General features: G+C 39.3%; 1 protein-coding gene across 2 annotated transcripts; it reads right to left on the bottom strand.

Annotated features, from left to right (window-relative positions):
- Positions 1-2,994: 2,994 nt before the first annotated feature.
- tspan1 (tetraspanin 1) lies at positions 2,995-19,805 on the bottom strand. Of its 2 annotated transcripts, XM_082189872.1 has the most exons (8): positions 19,697-19,805; positions 19,473-19,535; positions 14,120-14,326; positions 13,923-13,997; positions 8,893-8,991; positions 8,420-8,566; positions 3,618-3,701; positions 2,996-3,310 (listed from the first exon to the last, which is right to left on the bottom strand). In XM_082189872.1, exons 2-8 carry the CDS (start codon positions 19,527-19,529, stop codon positions 3,251-3,253), a joined length of 729 nt encoding a protein of 242 aa, XP_082045998.1. In that variant the 5' UTR covers positions 19,530-19,535; positions 19,697-19,805; the 3' UTR covers positions 2,996-3,250. The 2 variants fall into 2 exon arrangements, with proteins under 2 accessions (XP_082045999.1, XP_082045998.1); XM_082189873.1 differs by lacking the exon at positions 13,923-13,997 and having other exon boundaries at positions 2,995-3,310.
- Positions 19,806-23,868: the final 4,063 nt, after the last annotated feature.

Here is a 23,868-nt window from a genome sequence, read left to right as displayed (position 1 = left end):
AACACCTTAAATATCAAACCTCCAGGGAATCACCTGTTTAAAAAAACCTCAGTCTGCTGGCAAATGAGAACACGACAGAGCTCATAACAAAACTAGAAACAACATTAGCTTGGCTTTTACGATATGGCGAGAAATGAGGGATTAGAAATGTTATAAAAGTGACGTGGACGTTCAACAGGTGAGTAATGTATTTTATTTAACAGATACATTTCTGTTTTTAACAGATTTTTAATTGACTTTTTAACAGAAAAGTCGTATCTAGCTCTCTAACAGGGTTCATTGTAAAGCATTATCTATTAAAGGGCACCTATCATGCAAAATTTAGTTAGACATGGCGTTTAAACATAAATGTGTTTTGGCAGTGTGTGTACACAATCACCCTATAATGATAAAAATCCACCCAGTGCTTTTTTTTATTTTAATTCACATAAATCATAAGCAGTGTCTCAGAACAAGCTGTTTTCTGATTCTGGCCAATGTGATGTACTTTTGCACAAGCCCCGCCCACTACTGTTGACTGACACTGCAGTAGACCCGCCCTCTGTGAGCTAAAGACAGTCCGCCATTGTTTCGACAGCGGAGCAGCTCTAGACTAGCCTGGGAAAACCCAGACTACTTCCGGCGAATTTTAATTCTCTCTCCAGGATAGTCTGGAGAAGAGCCCATTCAAACTCATTTCTGTGCCGCCAAAATCGCGGCACCAATCAGAAACGTTTGGGGAGGGATTTACATGATGACGACAGCGCAGCGACGCTGAAGGAGATTTCATTACAAAGATGGATGCCGCCGTGGAACATCACTCGTTCGAATCATAGACAGTATATAAACGAATCAGTTATCGCGTCTGTTTTGAGCGATTTAAACTTACCATTTTCGTTAAAACCGGAGCAAAGAACAACACTCGAAGCATACATCATCTCCTTCATCGATCTGATTGGTTTTATGACTATCCAATTGCGCCCAGAGGAATTTGAGCTACGTCAGTTGGTGACGCCCCTTTGGAAATGATTTGTCTACATAGCTTCGCCAGACCCTACACTCAGTTTCAACTGAGAAGGGTCTGGTTTTAACCAGGCTAGCTCTAGACAAGAATGTCTTCTAAGCAATTGAGGTGTTTTGTTGTTGGGTGTAAGAATGAACATAGCAGTCTTCATTTACTCTCGTTGTTACTCGAGGATGGATGTATCATAGATTGCAATTGTTCGTGATCCAGCTTACAGTGTCCGGAGCGATAGGCCTAACGTTACTGATCAGCTCATCTGAGTCGTTTTACGGATATAAAGTTTACCAGTTTATTAAGCACCCCCTCAAAAGGCCTGTATATATTTGTTTACTGTTAGTTGGTAGGAGTGTTTCTGTTTAATTTGCTGTGTATGTTGTTGATAATGAAAGGGAGAGAGAGAGAGAGAGTTTATGGAAAAGACTTTAATGCGCACTTCTTATACGGTGTTTATTCAGTTCTTACAGTGATTTTCTGGAATAAAACTAATGCTTCGTCTCTTGTGTGATGTACAATAAACTAAACTTCATTGTATTTTGGCCATTATTTGAACGGGGTTTGCTACAGCAGGCTTGTATTAATAGTGGATAAAAGCAGATGACAAAAACGTGAAACCGTAATTAAACTAAACTATACATGTTCTATTTCCATACAGCATATATTCTCTGGCTCTGTGGGCATTATTGTCCGACTCCGGGTCGAATACCACTACTGAGAGTTTCTGTTTTGATATTATCTGATGAGATTGTCCTGACTGAACGCTAGCTCGTGCGGCTCCGACCTCTGGGCCGGCAGCAGCAGCAGCTCATTTGCATTTAAAGGGATACACACTAAACCGGCATGTTTTTCCGAGCCCCAAAAAGTGCCAATTTAAACATGTTGTAAAAAATTATCTTTTGGGTATTTTGAGCTAAAACTTCACATACACACTCTTAGGACATCAGATACTTATTTTACATCTTGTGAAAAGGGGCATAATAGGTGCCCTTTAAAGGGTCATTTCATTAGGGTTGTTTTAGTGCTGTGCTGGAATTTTAAAGGAGTCCAGTAGACCAATTTAGTATTTGTAAACAGCGATGACGTATCTTGTGGGAGGGGCCGAACTGGTGTCAGCAATGCATTTTTTTTTTACTGCTAGAGGGCCAAAAGATACACATACAGTAGTGTACCTTTAACTTTTTACAGTTCATTTCCAAGCAGTTAAACAATGTGTTATTGGTATGTTTATTTTTAAAGATTGATTATTGAAAGGTTATAAAATTATATTTATGTATTTTTTTAAATAGTTTTTCTGTAGTTCAATATAAAAATATACATTTATTTTATTTTTAAAACGATTGTTTCCTGTTAGATAAGCAGACAGCACAGCAGGCAAATTATGTGGAAATCTGAAGCAACCCACAAAGGAAATGGTGTGACTATTGAAATCAATGCAAATGTTGTGTGGTTGATCCCTTGCGTAAATGTGATTGTGTGTGCCAAAGTTGTAGGGGTGATTTCATGATGATGCAGACCGCCAGCTTGAGTAGGTGTTGTTTTTATAGAGTGAGATATAGTGTGTGTGAAACTTACTAGTCAAAAACCCTATGCAAGATTTTGCATTTGTCTTTTAAAATTATAAATTTATCATGATTCTACACTAATGAAATAAATGAGGTAGAAGGTCACACTTCTTTACCTGTCTGCCTTTCACTACAAGGGATTCTTGAGATTGATGTCCTGTTATTTTTTCAGTATCTACTGTTCACAAAAAGAGCAAATTATCATCTTAAGTCACTCTTATATTCAAAGGGTTATTGGAATAGTTTTGTATGGTGCAAAAAAAATAAATAATAATAATACAAAAATCATTATTTATGACACATTCTCCATGAACACTTTCCTATCTCTCCCTAAACTAATGTTTCATGTATAAGAACAGCTTGTATGACATTAAGCGTTTCAGTGCAAAACAATTATTGCTTCTCTATGTAAATGAACTTGATCTCTGGTTAACAAATTACTTTCTCTTACAAAGGCAATACAGCAAAGCATTTATTTTATTATTTTGCATTACATTACATGCTCAGAAAAAAAGGAAAGATTACTTGTCAAATTCAAAATATAATTACAGACAATTTCATAATATCCTTGTAATCTTACAATAAATAGTGGACTAATATCTACAGTTAAATTATTATCTAAAGCTTGTCCAGTTTATGGCATAAACAAAATGCATATACATAATTGTAAACAAGTAAGATGAGACTTTTAGGCTGCTTTTTTGTCCAGGTAGCAATAGAGATACATAGACACCCCCATCGCTGCCAACTAGAAAACAAAATACATTGTCAATTGTAGGTAAATAATGTGTCTGTGGCATATGATTGAAGTGCCTATAACATGCATAAGGACATTTAAATGCATTTTGGAAACTGTGAAGATAATAATGCCCCTCGCTACACCTTTTGCTGGACATGCAAGGTGGTAAATTGTTCTGTATACCAAACTAGGCTTAACAAATCATGATAAAGGCTATAGTCAAATCCTGAGAGCTGCTAAACTACCTACATAAACCCAATACACTTCTTTCAATACATTTGTTATTGTAACAGCATGATGGATGTGTTGTGTTTACCTCAATGGCTGTGACTCCAGCAGCTATTCCTCCCGCAATGTCAACGTTCCTCCGGGTGACCTTAACAATTTGTTTAAAACAGCCCTGGAAAGAGAAACCAATATCAGATGAAAGGGCCCAAATCACATAAACGCACTGCTGTATTACACAGGGGCGTCAGAACGATCTAAACAGTGGTGGGGTGGGGGTCACATTTATACCTTATCAGCTTGGCTCATGAATATTAATAAGAATACATTCGCCTAGTAATTCCTGCACTAGCCATAGTTGGTTATGATGCCTTCAGCCAATCAGAGCTGTCATCATGACATTTTCCTGTTAGTGACTGGTTGATTTCTGAACCACATACTACTCTTATTATTTCTACTACCATCTATTTCTGGTACAGAACTAAGAATATGCTAGAATCCGGTTTCAAATTCACTGTAAAAAATTTCTAACCCTCCCAAATCCAAAATTTCAAGTGACCGATAAGATCTAAATTTTTCAATTGGCCCAAGTGAAATTCTTGTTGCAATAGTCTGTTAACATTGGCTCAATGAGAAATAATGCGTCACACTAATTGAAAAATGTAGATGTTATCGGTCACTTGAAATTTTTGACTTGGCGATGTAATTTTTTTTTACAGTGTTCAGGACTAATGAGTCCTTCAAGTAAGCTCAGAAATATCGTGATTACGAGTTCCGAGTGCACGGATGGCCGAGAGAAGTTGTATTTAAGAGTGGGAAACTTAAAATTTTAGATGATACACAAGTTGCAGAGTTATGAATTTGGTCGTGTCGATTTGAAACATTGCAGAAACATAATAATAATATAATTGCGATAATAAATAAAAATAATGTGACAAGAAGTACCCGTTTACAGTTTCAGTTTACTAAAAAAATGGCCATGGCCACTCTTACATTAAAAATATGATCTTTAATCTTGCCCCCCCAAGTCCTATTCGTCCGCCTCACCGTGGCGGGGGGGTGAAACAGGAGTCTGTCATCGATACACAGCGGGAAGTAAATTCCTGGTAGGTTAAACCATGCTGAGAAGATGACAGACGCCTGGCTAAGGACGAGGGCACAGACCTAGTGGCCTTGCAAGCCGAGGTCTGAACCCAACTGCAACGACAACGACAAACAAGGGCCTCAGTACCCTGCACGCCCCTGTGCCCGTTCTACGGCGGCGGAACGATCCGGCCAGGGACGAGAGGCTGCTAAGAATCTCAGGTACCAGGCCGCCATCTGGGAACCGACTAAAGGACCGGACTATTAACACCATGGCGCTCGACATTGCTACCTTCAACGCCAGGACTGTATCGAGTGAGGCAAACCTGGCTGCCATCCTGGAAGGTTTGAACAGCATCCGCTGCGACGTGCTAGGGCTGTGCGAGACCAAGCGCCGGGAGCCGCTGCACGTGCGCTATGACGACGGCAGGACGGTCATCTTGGGCGCCAGGGAAGAGACGCGGCCTGTCGGTGGCGTCGGCTTCATTGTATCCAAACGATGGTCGCCGATGATTGACCTGGTCGACGTGACCAACCCCCGAGTAGGCGTGCTCACCCTGCGCCTGCACAATAAAACCACCATCCGGATCGTACAGATATATGCACCAACAGCAGCAGCTGCGGCCGAGCAAGAGGAGGATGTGCTTGAGCAGTTCTACGAGGCCGTCGAGGCAGCCACTACCCCCCGTGCCACCTACCTCGTCCTGATGGGCGATTTCAACGCCAAGGTGGGCAAGGGGTTGGATGGCGAACGCTTTGTCGGCCCGTTCGGCTGCGGCAACAGGAACGGACCGGGTGAGCGACTGGTTGCAATGGCCGAGACCAACCGGCTGTTCATTGGCAACAGTCTATTCAAAAAGCGCCCTGGTCGCCGATGGACATGGATGTCCCCCAATGGAGAGACAACCAACGAGATCGACTATGTCCTCTGCAGCCACCGCCGCATCCTGCAGGACGTCGCTGTCATCGGCCGCAAGTTCTTTGACACGGGCAGCGACCATCGGCCGGTAAGGGCCAAGCTGGTCATCAACGGCAGGACCGAAAAGCGTGCACTGGCAGCCAGCAACCGGGCAAAGCAGCCGGTCACCACTGATCCGGCCGTTTTCCACACTCTGATTGACCACACTAACTGGGCCCAGCTTGAAACGGACATCGACCAGGACTACGACCATTTCATTGGCCTGCTCAAGTCAAGCCGCGATGCAGCCGCAGTGCCGACCAACAGCCGGGCCAGCCGAATTTCGGACGCCACCAAGGCCCTGATGCAGAGGCGGCGGCAGATGCGCGCTGACGGACCCACACACGTCGAGTACGGCCTGCTGTGCAAGCAGATCCGGCAGCAGCTCAAGACCGACCTCGATCAATATAGACAGAGGCGCCTGCTGGTAACAGCCGAGGACCGCAAGAGCCTGAAAAAGTGTAGGCGGGCAATGCAACAGCAGCGCGGCCAAATACCAGCACTGAAGACTGTAGACAGGCGGACGATCAGGACTCGGTCCGGTATTGAGGCCGAGTGCAGGCGCTTCTACAGTGACTTATTCGCCAGCAAGGTCCCCATCCCCCCACCTAACCTTCAGCTCGACCAGCTGCCGTCCTTTTTGCCAGTACTGGAAAGTGAGGTCCGACATGCAGTCGAACAGGCACAGGCAGACCGGGCGCCTGGCCTGGACGGCGTTGAGATCGAGCTACTCAAAGCCGGCGGCCACTCACTTTGGATGGCCATGGCGGCCCGATTCAGCCGCTACATGGCACAATGTCAAATCCCCAAACAGTGGAAGACGGCCAAGACAGTACTGCTGTTCAAGAAGGGCGACCGCGAGCTGCTCAGCAACTACCGGCCGATCACATTGTTGTCGGCCGTGTACAAGATCTTCACTAAGGTGCTGCTCAACCGGTTGGCCAAACAGCTAGACGAACAACAACCCGTCGAGCAGGCCGGATTTAGATCTGGCTTTAGCACCATGGACCATTTGCAGGTGCTGAACCAGCTGCTCGAGCGGACCAGGGAGTACAAGATGCCGCTGGTCCTGGCTTTCGTCGACTATGAGAAGGCCTTCGACTCGGTCGAGATTAACGCCGTGTTGCTCGCCCTCCAACAACAAGGCATCGGTGACGAGTACGTGGCCCTGCTGCAGGAGCTGAATAGCAACTGCGCTACCACCATCACCCTGTTCGACCGGCCGCTTAATATCAAGGTCGGCCGCGGGGTCAAGCAGGGAGACACCATCTCGCCCAAGCTTTTCACCGCCTGTCTCGAGCAAATTTTCCGGCAGCTCAACTGGGACGAGGTCGGCATCAAGATCAACGGCCGCTGGCTCAATCACCTGCGCTTTGCCGATGACATCGTGCTGATAGGCTGTTCGGCGGTCGATGTACAGCCGCGGCTTGACCAGCTCAACCAGGCTGGTGCCCGGTTCGGCCTCAAAATCAATCTGGCCAAAACTAAGTGGATGCGCAACGATCAGGTGGCCGACACCACCCTCCATGTCGACCAGCATCAGCTCCAGCAAGTAGATAGCTATATCTACTTGGGCCAGGAGCTGACCACCGACCATAAGATTGGCCGAGAACTGGCACGACGACGCCGAGCAGCCTGGGTCAGCTTCGGCTCAATTGCCGAGACGGCCAACAACAGAGCCATTGACCCGGACATCAGGGCTGCCCTATTCAACAGCACCGTCCTGCCGGCCATGCTCTATGGGGCCGAGACCTGGACAATGACGGCGGCCGACCGGCTAAAGCTGGCCGTGACTGAACGCGCAATCGAGCGCCGCATGATCGGGGTCCAACAGACCGACCACGTCCGCAACGAGCAGTTGCGGGCCATGACCAGGGTGGACGACGCGGTGGACCTGGCCAACAAGGCCAAGAAGCGCTGGGCCGGGCACCTGATGCGGCGGACGGACGAAAGATGGACGCGCGAAGTCACCGTCTGGTTGCCGATCGATATTAAGCGGCCACGCGGACGCCCTGCAACACGATGGCGCGACTCGCTACGACAAGATCTGGGACACAATTGGATGAGGCTCGCCCAGGACCGACAGACCTGGGCAGATCGTTGTGGTCTGCGCTGGCCACTTTTGGCCGGCGAAGACAGACCGATTCTGGATTCTGGAATCTATGTAGAGCATATTGAGAGAACAGCAAGTGTGTAGTGAATTATAATGATTGATTTTAAAAGTTATTTTCATTTTGCTTGCTGTATTTCATTCATTTTCATAATTTCAAATTCAGTTGTAGTTACTTGGCTACTTCAGTGTCATGTTTTCGACTTGAATACATGGCATGTTGAGGTATGAGTTTCCCAGGTGCACTTTAAAGCAGCATCAGTTATGCTACTTATGGCTCAGATGATTGGCTCAAAACAATTGTGCCAAGAAGTGCTGCTATCAGAATTATCAACTTCATAATTCCAACTGGGAACCAGAGATTATTTTGAAACCAAAGAGTTGGGATGACCCAACCTTTCAACATGCTGAAGTAGAGAAAAGTTTCAGTATGGTAGGTAATCTTTTCGATGTTGCAGACTGGTCATATGCATTTGCGAATGTTTTTATATGGAGAAAAGCTCATGTATTAGCAAGTACTATACCGTGGCAATTTATACACATTATTTTTCTTCACACAGCATAAAAAACATATAGAATATTGCCGAATTACTGATGATTATTATTTGCTGAAAAAACTAAAAGAAGCTAGTTTCTACACCCCTGGTAATTCAGCATCTACTGTACTAGCAGCTTTAAACATGTCCAAACTCTTTGCTAACTTTTGCAGTGGAATTATTTGATAGAACTGCATGTTTCTCACCACCACACTACTGAAATTTGCATTGTCCTCATCACAGGGGAAGAGCTCAGGACCTACACAACAGGTCGGAGGGTAAAGGAACCCATTCTGCTTATAGTAGTAGGATTCAGAGAAGTCCATGTAGTTGCTGAAGCCACAACACTGCAACTGTTACACAAAATGAAAGGGCACTAACAGTCAGTTCCATATTCACAAATGGATTTGTAAGGCTAACATATCTATGTTCCCATGTTATACGTGTGATTATTGATCTGTAAAACTCTTGAAGGGTTTTCATTTGCCTGTCAAACTCGAGGCAGTCTGTTTAGTAAGCTCATTTTCACATCTACTGTCAACTACACCATACTGGTTTTAATGGCACTTTTGGCCAGGAAATTTGACATGATGGATTCATCTTATTTGACCACATACTGAAAAGCCTGAGGCACAGATCAATACTCATCTATGCATGCATTTGGTTGGCTGTGGCTTACTGTTGTCATTGTTGAGTTCCACAAGTCCGTGAGGATTTGATCTTTCCCATACTGCTCCTTCAGTTCTGTCATGGCCCACGCTCTTAGAATGGTCTCAGTCTTTCGAAATCACAGACAGAAAGGGACAGATGAAAAGGCACACGTGACAATTCAGAAGGAAATAGAAACTCGTACTTTTTTTTTTTTTTTTTCAGCAAACTGCTTTCACCATGTGTCTCCACAAAGCCACTAGCAATTACATTTATCATGACTAAATGAAACAAAGGCTCAGTAAAGTCATTGCTCTGCAATGCATTTTTATTTTTGCTAGTGATAATTTTAAGGTTATTTCTTTATATTTTGATGTTTTTGGCTATCAAAGATTTATATTCATTAGTAATTTAATAGCGAAAGCATTATGTTAAATGCATGAGTATTAGGGCTGTCAAAGTTGCATTCACATTATTTTATATTATTTTTACAATAAGCTTTACAATACACTTTACAAAACATATTAAAAATACTTTGCAATAAGGTTCCATTTGTTAAATTGTTACAATTGTTAAAATAAATAATTAGTTAATAAACTAACAATTAACAATACATCTAAATCGTTTATTAAATGTAATGTTATTTCAACATTTACTAATACATTATTCAAATAAAAAAATATTCATATTATTCAATGCACCTGAGCTGACATGAATTAAAAATGAATGATTGTATTTATATTTAACAAAGATTAATAAATAATGTAACAAATGTATTACTCAATGTTAGTTAATGTTAGTTAAAGCATTAACTACTGTTAACTAATAGGACCTTATTTTAAAGTGTTAACTTTTTTTTTTACGTCAGCGCATTTGTTTGATTTTGTAACATTGTCATGTATCAGTAAACCATGATATATTTACTGGTAATGTATTTATAAATCAAACTTTGGTAAGATGTTAAACATCTGATTTGAACATTAATCATTATCAAAGTCAAATATCATACAAGTTTGAAATGTGAAATGCATAGGGTTACAGGTCAGCCAGCGGTAGAAGCAACTTTACTCATGCAAGATTAAGACCTAAATATTGGGACAGTTTCTATTGAATTAGAACACATTTGCACATAATTCTGTGTGCATTTCCTGTGCACTTTGATGCATAAAGAACACCATTACATAATTTTAACATAAAAACATAAGTTTTAACATAAGTTTTATACATAAAAAAAAAACCGAATAAACGTTTTTTTAGAACTGAATGTGTGATAACTATTCGGAAAATAATGTGAATGCATTGGTGCTGCATATGCTTTGTGAAGTAAAATCTTTGTGATGCATAATTGCATTTGCTTTATCGTTCTCTCTCTCTTCCCTCACTTTCTCCCTTTTGTCTTATTAGTTGGAATTTGATTAATAAACCTAGATGAGTTTTAGTTACAAGGACTCTGTTGCTAAGTGTTACTTGTGTATGTGTGTTTGTTGGGAAAGGTGGGGTCAGCAAGAGTGATCTTCAGCACAGCATGCCTGTGGGGATGTGCAGACAAAACATGATTAAAAGTGCTCCCCCTCCCACCTATGAAGCAGTGGAAGCTACACAGATCAGTAGAGTTATTCCATTTAAGATAATCCATCAATGTCTGGTGGAATTCCCTCACAATCTAGACAGGACAAAGCACTGTAAGGCAAAGGAGCTATTGCTAATTGCTGATCTGAGACCAGTGCGTACGGTACAGAATTCCTTTTATAACGTCAACTGAAAGTAATGCAATATAAGAACGTTAATTGAATGTGCTTTTTCTAATCATAATAACAATCTTTAATTTAAACAGTGAAAATGTTATTGCCAAACGACACCACATCAGCTAAATGTTATTGAAATGGGAGTGATTACATTTTGGATCTCACAATAAACAGCTCTGACCAAATGAACATTAAAAAACGTAATCTCCACAACGATTTGGCTTATTCCATAACAATTTTACATGTTAATGTAAACATGTAATGCTATTCAGTTCCATACTGTGTGATTCTTATGATTTTGTGAAGCCTATTTCTTATCGAAACTACAATGGAGCAGCTGCTCAAAGACTTGCACATGAATTATTAAAACACCAATTTCTTCTGTCATGATAATAAATAAATGAATGAATGGATAAACGTGTGATGGTGACAAACAGCACATTAAATGGGCATTTGCATGCTTAATCATTCCTCCAAATGATTTAGTCGATGTATAACTCACAAGAATGTCCTGCACTCTTCCTTTCTGGTGACTCCCCAGTAGCATTAACCGCTCTGGCTTGTTGATGAAGTACCATGTTTCATCCAGATAGCTATATAAATGATGTTTCAGGAACAAACTGATTCTACGCTTGCATAAATGCCTAGAAGACTATTTAAAATCCCAATGGAATTGATCCACAATTACCAAACACCCCAAATATACAGTGCGATACTTTTTTTCATTACAAATTATGACACCATAACGCGTGAAACTAAACTACACTTAGTATTTTTTTTTTTTTATTAGTGTTTAGTTGGATCAATGGTAAGTTGTGTAAAACCTGATGATCTTGTATGCAATAATATCTGACCTTGAATTAACATGGTTAATGTCATTTAATTAGTGATTAGATTTAAAATGTATTTAAAATTATTAAATTAAACTTAGAATATTAAATAATAATTTTGTATTAATTTATTATTATTATTATTATACATTTTATTTATAGGCGCCTACACTCAAGGAAACCTTATAAACACAGTAAAACAATCAACATTAAACAACAAATAATCATTATTACAGCCTGGACGACAAGCATAAAAGCAATCACATAAAAGCCTGTCTAAAAAATTGGATCTTAAGGCGAAATTTAAAAACAAAAATACTTTCATTGTTTTGCACATCCTGCCAACAAGTTCCATAAATAAGGAGCTGCAAGACTAAAGGCTTGGAACCCCATAGAAGTGTGAATTCGAGGGACAACAAGAGTGAGTGCAGAAGATGATCTTAAAGTACGAGTAAAAGTGTAGATAAGGTCAGATAAGTATGAAGGGGCAAGATTGAGTGCCTTGTTCTGTGTGTAAGAAGAAGGATTTTCAACTCAATACAATATTTAACTGGGAGCCATTGCAAGTGTTGTAATATGGGAGTAATGTGTTCTGCAAAAAATTCGAGCAGCTGAATTCTGTACTAGCTGGATTTTGTAGAGAAGCTTTGAAGGTAGGCCATAAAAAAGAGTGTAACAGTAATCAATTTGAAAAGTAAGTAAAGCATGAACAAGAATCGCAGTGCTCTTTACTGAAAGAGCCGGAACAAAGTCAATTAATATTACATACAGTATGTGGACATGCAAAGTGAATGACACTTTGTATGTTTATATGTGCTTCGAATGATAAAGTACTGTCAAAGATGACACCCAAACTTTTAACCTGTTTCGAAACAGACACTGGAAAATTATCAATATTCACAGAGGAACATTTAGATTTGACCAGATTGGTTTTAAACCAACAAGAAGAATTTCAGTTTTACTGCCTTTAAGTTTAAGAAGATTTGATGTAAACCACTCTCAGCTAAACAATCTGAGAGGATAGATGGAGAAAAAGTAGATGTAGGTTTGGAGGACAGGTACATTTGGGTGTCATCGGCATAGCAATGGAATTGAATACCGAATTTCCTAAAGATATTCCAAGGGGTAAAAGATAAATAATGAATAAAAGAGGACCCAAAACGGAGCCCTGCTGAACACCAGTATTGACATATAAAGTCTTTGATCTAATATGCTTCAGCTGTACAAATTGAGTATGACCTGCAAAATAAGATCGAAACCAAGTCAAGGGGGTATGATTCCAATAGACTCCAATAACAGTACCATACTAGATAGCATCAAATGCTGCACTCAAATCGAGCATAAGTATAGACTAAAGTCCAGAGCCTGCAGCTGACAGTAAGTCATTAGAGATCTTAACTAGTGCAGTCTCAACACTATGATATGGACGGAAATTGAAATTGCTCATACAAACTATTATCAGAAAGATGATCCCAGACCTAGGCTGCTACAATCCTTTCCAGTATTTTAGAAAGAAACGGTAGATTTGAAATGGGGCGAAAATTATCAAGTTACTTGAATCAGCCCCCAGTTTTTTTAAGTATAGAAGTTATCACAGTGGTTTTGAGTGAAGACGGACCAATACCATAAACAAGCGAAGTGTGTATGATATCAGTAATCAGAGAAGAGAGAGAAGGTAAGCAGGCTTTAACCAAGTACTTTGGAATAGCATCCAACTGACAAGTGGTAGATTTAGATTTTTGAATAATATAGACCACTTCCTCCATGCCTGGAAGTTTGAAAGGAAAGAGTAGAATTTAGAGGTTGATCAGAACAAGAATTGATAAGACAACCATTTAAATTTGTTACAGACATTTTCTGTTAAAAAAAAATACATAAAATCTTCACAGAGATCAATAGAGCACAGATGGGAATGAAAAGAATCAGGTGGCTTTAAAATATTATTTACCACAGAAAAAAAAAACATTATATATATATATATATATATATATATATATATATATATATATATATATATATATATATATATAGGTTTAACTATTCGAATGCACTAAATGAGATTGCTGTCTGTTAAATGGAAAATTCAGTTTTTTAATTTGCCCTAAAAGGCCTTTGTGTTTTTTAATTAAATGGCATTATTCTCTTAACATACCCTCCATAACTCATTTAAAGTTGTTGTAATTATTATACATTTCACTAAATGGGTGAAGCTCTGTATGTAAATCGCCTGTTTTGCATATAAAATGCCTAAACGTCAATATTGTAGTGCGATAAATTGCTCAAAGTGAGAGTGCTGGCATAGCGCCTGAGGCAATCTGGGAGTTATTAAGTGGCTGAATGTGCTGGAGCCATTTCAAACCCCCTAATTTAATGATGGCCAGAGTATGATGGGAATTTACATGCAGCTAAAATGAAAAGAGAGACAAACAGTGAGTGGGGGGATGGGAGGCTTGGCAGAGAGGTCAGTGGTTTAGGGGAAGACTCACATATGAAGAATAAACCAGTGATACTATTGCAGCTGCCGCCTCAGCAATGCAAATGATCAGGATGATGGAGAAGAACTGGTTGCACAGAGCAGAAGAGAGTGAACATACAAACAAAACTAACGTAAAAACATTATATTCATATGGCACTTTTATACTAAGATATTATATATTTGTATTATAAAATGATTGATATTTACCATTATAAGAAGGCATTTGCTCTCTTTCTGAGCTCCGCAGCACCCCAGCATTCCGAGTAGAGTCATAACTGCTCCAATAGTGATGCTGAACATTCCCACATTGACATGACTCAGGTACTGATCAGTAAAGGGTGGTAAAACGTCCATGAAGGAATCATTCATCACAGTCACCCATATCCCTGCAGTTGCCATACACATCCCTGCCAGCTGTCAAAAAAAAGAATAAAAAAACAAACAAATTTTTACCTCCGTACACCATTGCATTTTAATAGAAAACTTTGTAGTTGTTGTAAATGTTAAATACTGCAGTTTGGACACTTTCATTATGAACAGACTGGCTGTTTACAAAAGTTAAGTAAATTGACGCTTTATCTTTACTCTGGGGATCTGGAAACAAAGCTTGCTTCTTCCCAACTGTAATTGCATGTGTACTGTATATGATGATTATATTGCCCGTGTGCTGAAAAAGACAGATTAAACCCACTGGCTACAGACACACACCAAAGCAGAGGCGTTGTAGCGTACTAGCGTTTTGGGCAGCACTGAGCGGAGTTTTGGCACTGAAGAGGACATGTGACAGCAACTTCATGTGTCTTTTTAAGTGTCAATCATGCTTTTTGATGTTTATAATGGGGTATCAAATACAGACCAGGGTAAGGTGATTTACTGGGTAAGTGTCTTTTTGTTGTTGTTAATCACAGTAATCATGTAGTCTTCAAAATAGAGTAAATGATTTATGAAAATATCTTAAAAGAAATGCAAGGACAGTAATGTGACTAGCTGTATACAAATTGAAATCTGATACTAAGTGACGTATATGTAACTCATATTTTAGTTCATGAAACATAACCATACCTCATGCTCAAGTTGTTTTGCTATAAGCTTTAGTTCACACAAAAGCTTTATGACCAGAGGCATGTATCAGTTATAGTCATTTGGATTCGGCTTCTTTATCGTTTGCATTTTCCCATGACCTTTTATTCTCACCATTACGTTGTACGATAAGAGGCCCTGCATGGATTTCCCATTATTGCCAGAGTGTACCTGAGTTATGTGTGTTCTGCCATAGAGGTAGGTCATTCAACAACGGCAATGGCTCAATAGAAAACCAAAGGGTACCCTTAATGGCCACAAGCCTGCAGGATTAGGTGCTCGACTGCTCATTTATGTCACTTCCAGGACTCTTCACAGACAATATGTCTGACACATAACCAGGTCTGTTTATGGCATGGATCTCCTGGTAATGATGGAAACAGTGTTTTTTGTCATTCGGTGTCTTCTGATGTATCAATACCACGGTTGCCTCATTTAACTGTGAGACGTAGAAGAGCTTTATTTATCGACTCTGCCTATTTCAAGTGATGTCTCCAAGCAGAATAATACCATCCAATCAGATCTCAAAAGGTCTAAGCCCCAGAACACATTTGGGGGTGGTTTGGGTTAATGAGTGGATTGGTGTCAGTATGTTAATTCACAGTGTGTGCCATAACCAACTCTGAAACCTGATATGTTCTGTCAGACTCAATCACGTCTGTCAGGGCCGTTCACATCTAACTCAGCTGGCTGACAGCTGAACATGAAACACTCAATACACCTTCCTGTCAATGTTTATTTTTTCCGCATGACAATATTTTTTTTCATTTTTATCATTTCCCGTTTGAGCTCATGGAGCTTTGGGAATTGTGTTTTAGCAGTTTAATTGTCAGCTTTTGATAATGGCCACATCTCTAAGCAAATAGAATGTGACAGGTATATTACCTTCAACTTCTTTTCTTCAAAGTTTCTCTCTTTCTGCTATAATTATTACTGCTGTTTTTATTGTTTTGTTTTTTGTGAGTAATGCTTTGATAAAATGCTACCATGCATGGCTTAATGTTGGAAATGGCACGTCAAAGGAAGATGCACCTGGAGAGATTACATGGAAATAAGATTGTGTGTAAGGGTATACTAAGCAAAGGAATTGGCACACTGCATGGAAGGTGAGGAAAATAAGTTGGATTTCCATGGTATTACAGTGGGATTTATGAAGACCACTGTACAGGGGATTGAAAAAAAGACCATATTCAGTCTTGCTGAATGGAAGACAAAATAAGTCAAATATTTTGAATATAAGAACCCTTAATTTAGTTGTATCAATATGAGTCGTTGCTTTGTTGAAGCGTCTTGGCTCATATTTTACCCAACAACAGAAATCAAAATCAGTTGTTGTAACTATTTAAAGTCACCCTGTAGTCAATAAGTTTCTCTCTTAAAACTCATCTTTGATCACCAAAATGACATATTTAAACTTTTTTTTCCTTGTAAAAAAAAAAAAAAAAGCCTTATAATAGCGTGAATGTAACTACACCCTTGCCTCAATTAGTATACGCGGTTCTATGAATATGCAAACTAGCCCCGCTCTAGCCCACCTGTGTCGATCACACGTTGACGTGATTGGTTACATGGTAGTTTGTGACGTCAGAAACACCAGCAATTTCAAACCGCATTTTTTGAGACTGTCTTTGATTCACTGGAGTTTTAAAGAGAAAATACTCAGCAATGGTGTTGAATGAATTTGCACATGGTTTGTCTCAAAGCATATTAAAAACACCACATAGACCAATAAACAATATTAAAAGTGTGATTTTCACCACAGCACAGGGGGACTTTAAGTAATATTCTATGGGAGTATTTGCACTTAGACACTTCATATGTTTTTATTGATATCACTGATTTTATTGATAGCTATCCTATCATATAACGCTTGAGTGCAAATACCCTCCAAGATGCATTTGAAATGGATACATTTCAATGGAAATTTCAATGAAATGGATAAATAAATTAGAGGCATCTACAGCCTCTTGAATCCGAACATAGCTCAAGAGGTGGTTTCAGACTCAACTTAGCCAAATGTAAATGCATTTAGTGGTTGTTCAGGCTGCATACATAAAGCCTCGCCCCATAGGGTGCAAATACCCCTATATAGCAATCAACTCTAAACCTCCAAAAACTTGAACATAATTTGGCATTCTTCTGGGTCTGATTCATATTTAGCAGAAAGTCTTTTAATGACGTAAAATATGGTTATCATCTGCATTATTTGCAACATATTTGACAGTACAGGCCAGTTCACATCAAAAACGATAATATTCTGTTTATAATAAACACCCGCTGCAGTTATATAATCGGCTGTATTAAATACTCAAGCATCAGATGAAAGGATTCCGATTGGCTGTCAATGGTTTTTTTTATTGTTCATTAGTTGAAAAAAAAAAGTTCTGAAAGTTTTTTTTTTAAATGATACAGTTATAACTGTGGTGTGGACTTTACAACTTCCATAGATTTAGAATGATTATTAAAACTTTATAGTTATCATCATAGTTATTGTCCTTCGTGTGAAAACGGGCCTTAAATATTTAATGCAGGAAATAAACATTTCACATAATGCCAATGCGCACAGCATTACTGAATGCACTCCATAATCAGTGGACACATAGTAAAACAAAACAAGATTCTAGTTTGTGAAAAATACTTTGTTTATCTATTGTTGACCAACCATTGCTTTTGAATCACTATGTCAGACTTAAAGCCACAATATGTAACTTTTTTTGCTTTAAAAATAGCAAAAATCACTATATCTATGTTATATATTTTTTTTAGTTGTATACTTACATTATCCTGACTGTTTCCAACAACTTTCAAACCAGGAGAAATTTTAATTTAATTTTTAGACACGGCACGTTTCTTTATTTCCGTTTTGTCGCAGTCAATGGCGTCATATCCGCGTTGTCCCTGGTTTCCGCTTGTACTGCCATGGTAACCAGAGCTATGAACCAGAGCCCTCTGATAGTAACCAAAGCGACTGACGGTAGTTCGCAATGTCTATTTGCACGCTGTTGTTGTTTCGTTCAAACATTATGGACCATGGCAAGCAGACTTTGGATACAAGAGGAGAACTAAAACGAGAATCAATATCAGCGCGGTGTTTTCGAGATGCCTAGAGCTCCCATAGACAGTATATAAACGAGAGCTCCACGTCCGAGACTTCGACCGCTTCTACATGTTCTTTATTAAACAGGTGAGCACATTTACATAAAACTAATCAATGTTATATAGCTCAACATGATGAAATGTTAGAATATGATCTGTATGTTATTCTAATGTTGATCTAGCTAGCTTACTGCTAGTCTCATACAGACAAACTAACACATACATTTCAACACATTCAAATGCAGTTTAGTGTGATAGTGTAATGTTAGACCAAGTGAAACAACGCTGCGTTACCTCACAAGTTTAATTTGTCTAATAAACTGACCTGTGACTGTGAGTAGTAATTCTGCACTCGCGTGTAACGTTAGTTCAGTAGAATGAAATGTCCATATCGCGTCGCGTGTGGAGCTGATAGCTGTCTCTTAGCAATCCCGAACTGCTTCATATCACAGTCATGATAAAAGCATCGATGTATTCAGTCATCCATAAACATTATTAGATCCATAGATTAGATCGGTCGGCTTGACGTTGACGACAAGATCCATAATTCTTAGCAAATGTTGCATCATCAAACTACGCCTTTGTTATTGTAAATAAGTTAGCGAGCCCTAGTGGCGAAAAATTCCATACTGTACGTTTAAGACTAATTAACTAACTGATTGATTTACTGTATGTTGAATTCTGACAGAAAGCACAGTTATACATTTCTCTTTTTTTTTCTGCTTTTAATTGACATAGAATTAATTATTTGCAGAAAACCTTGACCTCTTATTCGGTACAACACATGTAAGTCTTGACAAGTCTTGACAAGTATTAAGACTGATACGTCAGTTGTAGATCAGATAAATTGTTCACCAGATAGAAACCAACAGTATGCTGTTCTAGCAATGCTTTGAATGAAATATTGCACACTATTATGTAAGCTTTCACTTGTTCCAGTATCTACAGCCTTAAAAACCTCCTGTCCCACCAAGCAACCCAGCATACCCATCATTTCAGGCACTTGCAGGCTTTAACTCTCAAACAAAGTGGCTGTGAACAATAATGAGATGAAAATTGTTGAATGTGAGCAAGTGTGGCTGCCTTACATTCACACTTTGATTGTGATCATCAAGACTTCACCATGGAGCAATGAAATATTTTCTAATGGATTCGTGTTATCGGTTTGCATTAGTTCAATTTATGTGTAGACTGTGTGCTTTTGTTGTAAAGAGAAGAGTATAAATTATTTATTGCTCATTCGGAGGCAGGCTGAATCTATTTCATTCTTTACACCCCACATAAAAGTCTCAGTCAATGAATAAAGAAATGCAATTATTCTTCTAAACACCCCTCTCCCCGCACTCAAATGTAAACATTTAATGAGAAAATAAAGCATACTTACGCAGATAAGCAAGTTAAACACAACCATCACAACTTTGACAAATGTGAAGCAGCCCATTTTATTCTGTAATGAAGCAATAAACATAAATAAGATTCAGAGCTGCATTTCATAGTTTGATTGTTTTCAAACACACACACACACACCAGACATGTAATATATAAACACTTAAGCTGCTTAAATCCATTTGAATCCAATTTTGTTTCGCTTATGTAAAAGCAACTCACCTGTTTCGATCCAAAGCGCACTAATAGATGTAATGTTGAGTGAGCTGTTAAGTGGATAGACAGAGATGGAAAAGAGACAGAATGAGAGGGAAAGAGTGGAAGAGACTTGAACAGGTGAGATGGGTGTGGTTTGGATATAACATAGCTGGTTAAAATGGCTTTAATGTGGCTTGAGTGTCATATGATTTGCATTGCCCTGCACAGTCAGAGTGGTTTCCAATGTGGATTACCTCCATGATGTCACTTAAATGCATATGGTCCAAAATCTCCCACACATATAATAATCATTATGATAACAATCATTTTACTGTTTTTCTTGCTTTTGAATGGTAATGATTAGCTAAAGTCATTTGAAATGTACTCATGACACCAATTCAAAAATAAAATAATTTTTTTCAATGTCAAAGAGTATCCACAGAGAAAAGGTCAAGGAGAAAGTAGTACCAAAAACATAAGTGCTGTCTTTAAGGTTGACTTTGATCACTACCTATCAGGTGTTGTACATATTCCTTAATTTCCTTTGTGTACCTTTTTATGTGTGGTTTCCTTTGTTCTTTTGTACCAAAGGAAATGTATCTGCCAACAGAGGGCAGTATTGCAGTGCAAAGGCTCTCAGCTTGGATGGCTTCACTGGTTCACCATTGTGGTATCTTAGATACTTGGAGATGATTGATGGTCCCTTAGAGGACGAAAATGTCTTTGTCCAGTTTTATCCATATAGGAAAACAAAACAAAGAGATATAAAATCCCCTCAGCAAATGATTTTGAAGATTTGCTGGAACAACCTTTAAAAAAATAAATAATAATAATTATATATATATATAGTTATTTAAGGAATATATGTATCTTATTTTTTATGTATATCCACGTTGCCTTGCATGTCTCATCTGTCATACCTTTCTCTCTACCTATATACTTTCCTGTACCTTCTCTCATTCTGTTTTCTACCTTTTCCTACTCCTAGTAGTATTTTTTTTAAATATAAAATGATCTTTGCCTGCAAATTGTTACATCTTTCACAACTATGTTTGCTCTATACTTTTTTCCTTTACCTTCACTCAATCTCATTTCCACTTATTCGCCTTCCGATTTTCATGGCCAGCATTATTTGACATTCCTCACACATCTAAGACTGGGCCCTACAGGCGAGAAAATCACATAAAGAAAAAAAAAAAATTGATAGATTGCCTGGTGCCACCTTGCCAGAGTTAAACACATATCAGCAGCAGCCCTCTTCGTAATATCACTTTAATGGTCCTATTGTGAGTTATGACAATCTCGCCAATCCCATCATTAACCCATCCAGTCCTTAATCTCACCAAGAAGAGCACCTGTCAGACATCATTAGGAATTAAAGCAGTTAATAACCTCCAGACATAGTCCTGTATTTTGGGGAGGGGGAGAAATAAAATATTAGGTGGACACTTTTTCATCATAAGTAAGGCAAGTGTCCCAAGCGAAAGAAAATTCAGCTATATCAGCGGAGCCAGTAAAACATGGACAGCCATAATGAGATTGGCTAGATTAAGTATTATCTGTTCCCTCCAGGGCAGGAACTCAGGTGATGCATGGTTGGTTTCCACGTAGTTGCTGTGATGATCCAGAGGGGCATTTCGTCATTAAGGATCTCCTCCCAGGACTGGACCCTTGTCATAGGCTGGCCAATAATATGACCTGCGAACCTGCAAAACAAGCAGCTCTGCTCTAATGAGGAAGTATACGACCACCACGACAAATAGTGTTACCATAATGGCTCAGAATAAGAATCTCAGGACCATTTTATTTGATTAGACAAAGCTAAGATCAGGCAAGTGAAAAAATCTCTGATTTATTATATCATTAACAACCAAAACACTGTGGTTCCAGTCTTCCAAAACAAATCCTTTGTCAAGTTCACCATCTGGAGAAAACAAATACCCTTAAAACCGTATGCGAATAGTCATGGGAAAAAAAAAAACCACATCAGGCATTCCTATTACTTTATTAAGACCACAAGAGAACCCTCCCTGACAGCAGTCAGTATAATCACATTGTAAACACAGCCTGTAAATCCCTCTGCGTGAGACTTTCCTTTTCATCATAGTGAGGGATTATGGAATGCGCAGAGCAGCAAACAGAGACAGTAGTGACTGTGCCTAAACACAGACTCCCCTGTGACCTCTATTGTCTCCCCTAGTATTAATTTATCACAGGAAGCCATAAGCAAATGCATATTAATTCAAGTTGGTCCATCATGCCATAGGCGACTAGGCCTATAAATCAGATCAAGGAGAAGTGCCTAGCACAGTTTATGGAAAGGGAGAGAGAGGCATTGCTGTGCATCATAGTCTTATTCCTTTGTTCTATACATTGTCCACGAGACACAAAAGCGTGTAAAATGATTTTGTGACCATGCATATATAGGCTATACTATAATATATACCTTAATTTTAGCTATTGCATGGCTTGGAATATAGTGCACAAGTCATTTTATGATATTTAGAGCTTAGAGCTTGCCAGCTGAGGTCACTATGAACTGTTGTTTTATAGCATAAACTGTATAAAGATTGTTAAAGTAAGAAAAGGAGCTTGACTCCAGTGTAATCCAGCTATTAGAGGCCTCTCCACAAGAGGTTTGATAAATGGAAAATACCCAGTGAAGGTCTCAAATAGTGCTCCAAGCTCCTGAAAATTGATTTCAGATGGAATAGAGAAGTATTTGGGGACGAAAAAGGTGTAACTGTGAGCCTCTGTGGTGGCATGGACCCTCTTGGTTATTTCCAGGGGGTTGATCATGATATGGAGGCTCTCATGCAATAAATGGCTTCAGAGAGAGCTGGAGATGAGCATCCCCGGAGCGTGGCTCCCCTTAACGACGCCTCCCCTTTCACCTACGGAAATGTTAAGTACGGGCTCGGGAGCACTGAAGCGAAGCGACGTCCGCCTGGCCGTATTTCATGCAGATGGGCAGGTTAAATATGCCAGCCACGCATCTGATGCCGGGCCATCTTTTTCTCTTCTCCTACCTTAATCTCGCTCTTTGTGGTGTCACCCCTGCAATGCATTTTCTCATTTCTTAGCTTTATCAGGCATGCATTACAAGTGTCTTCTTAAAGGGATAGTTCACTAAAATGAAAATTAAGTAATAATTTACTCACCTTTGTGTTGTTCTGCAGTATGCAGTTCTTTTTTTTTGACAAAACAAGGATAAAGCACCAAGCATAAAAAAGATGCAAAAGTATCACAGAATGGTCATGTGCGACACATGTCGTATATTCCAAGTGTTCTGGTTGTATGTGATGTAGGGTTTGGTGAAAAACAATCCGAAATTGTATGTATTATTTAACGAATATCCTGACCTTGTCTGACCTCTAGTTGAATATCTAGTATGGGCCAGAACTCCATTTGACAGTCAGAATCACAGTAAATGCGTTATCTTTTTATTGTGACAAACACAACGGATATATTCACCTCAGAATTGTATTTTATTTAGCATTTTTATTAATCTTGATTTATATGGACCAGTCTGAGTGAACTGCAGATCTAAGATAGCCTCATGAACGCGCAGGATTTGCATTAGATAATTCTTTAAATTCCGTTTGTTTTTCACTAAACCCTATCGTATAGCATCAGAAAGCTTGGAATATATGACACGTGTCACATGGAACCATTATGTGATACCTTTCCGTATTTTTTAAAAGTTTTGATGCTGGTCGCTATTCTCACTGCCATTAAAATAGATGAGCACAAGCATGGCATTTTTTTGTTTTTGTTCTCCGTTTGTGGTCCAAAAAAGAAAGAAGGGCATATGGTAACACCAGTCAAATGATGACTTCATTTTCATTTTAGGGTGAACTAACCCTTAAATCATTTAGAATGATGGCTCACTGCTGCCTTCTAAAAGTTAATGCATTGGATGATTGTAAATTGTTTGACTATAGTTCAAAGGGGAAAAAGGGAAGTACTCAATCTTAAAAATTCGATGAGCCACAGAATCCATGGAGATCTCTTTCCATATGTTATTCCTAATGTGTCTTTGAGTGTGAAGTCCAGACCCATAAAGCAGTCTTGAACTGTCTCACAGAAATTTGCTTTAGTGCAGTGGCTTCCATAAAGTGTTTCTTCAGGACCAGTGGCAACTCGACACATACCAAAATATTTGTTAATGCATACATTTTGATGTTTTTTTATTT

The sequence above is a fragment of the Leuciscus leuciscus genome (genome assembly GCF_965113295.1).
Source record: "Leuciscus leuciscus genome assembly, chromosome: 14".
Taxonomy (NCBI): domain Eukaryota; kingdom Metazoa; phylum Chordata; class Actinopteri; order Cypriniformes; family Leuciscidae; genus Leuciscus; species Leuciscus leuciscus.
The sequence above is the reverse complement of the archived record's forward strand: the minus strand, read 5'-3'. Positions and strand labels throughout refer to the sequence as shown.

What these genes read in the sequence shown, in the direction of transcription:
- tspan1 (XM_082189872.1), bottom strand. Translation starts at nt 19,529, where the DNA reads ATGGGCTGCTTCACATTTGTCAAAGTTGTGATGGTTGTGTTTAACTTG. An exon ending in CACTGGTTTATTCTTCATAT is followed by an intron (nt 8,992 to 13,922) that starts GTGAGTCTTCCC and finishes TGATTTCGAAAG; the next exon opens with ACTGAGACCATTCTAAGAGC. An exon ending in CTGGAGTCACAGCCATTGAG is followed by an intron (nt 3,311 to 3,617) that starts GTAAACACAACA and finishes TTTGTTTTCTAG; the next exon opens with TTGGCAGCGATGGGGGTGTC.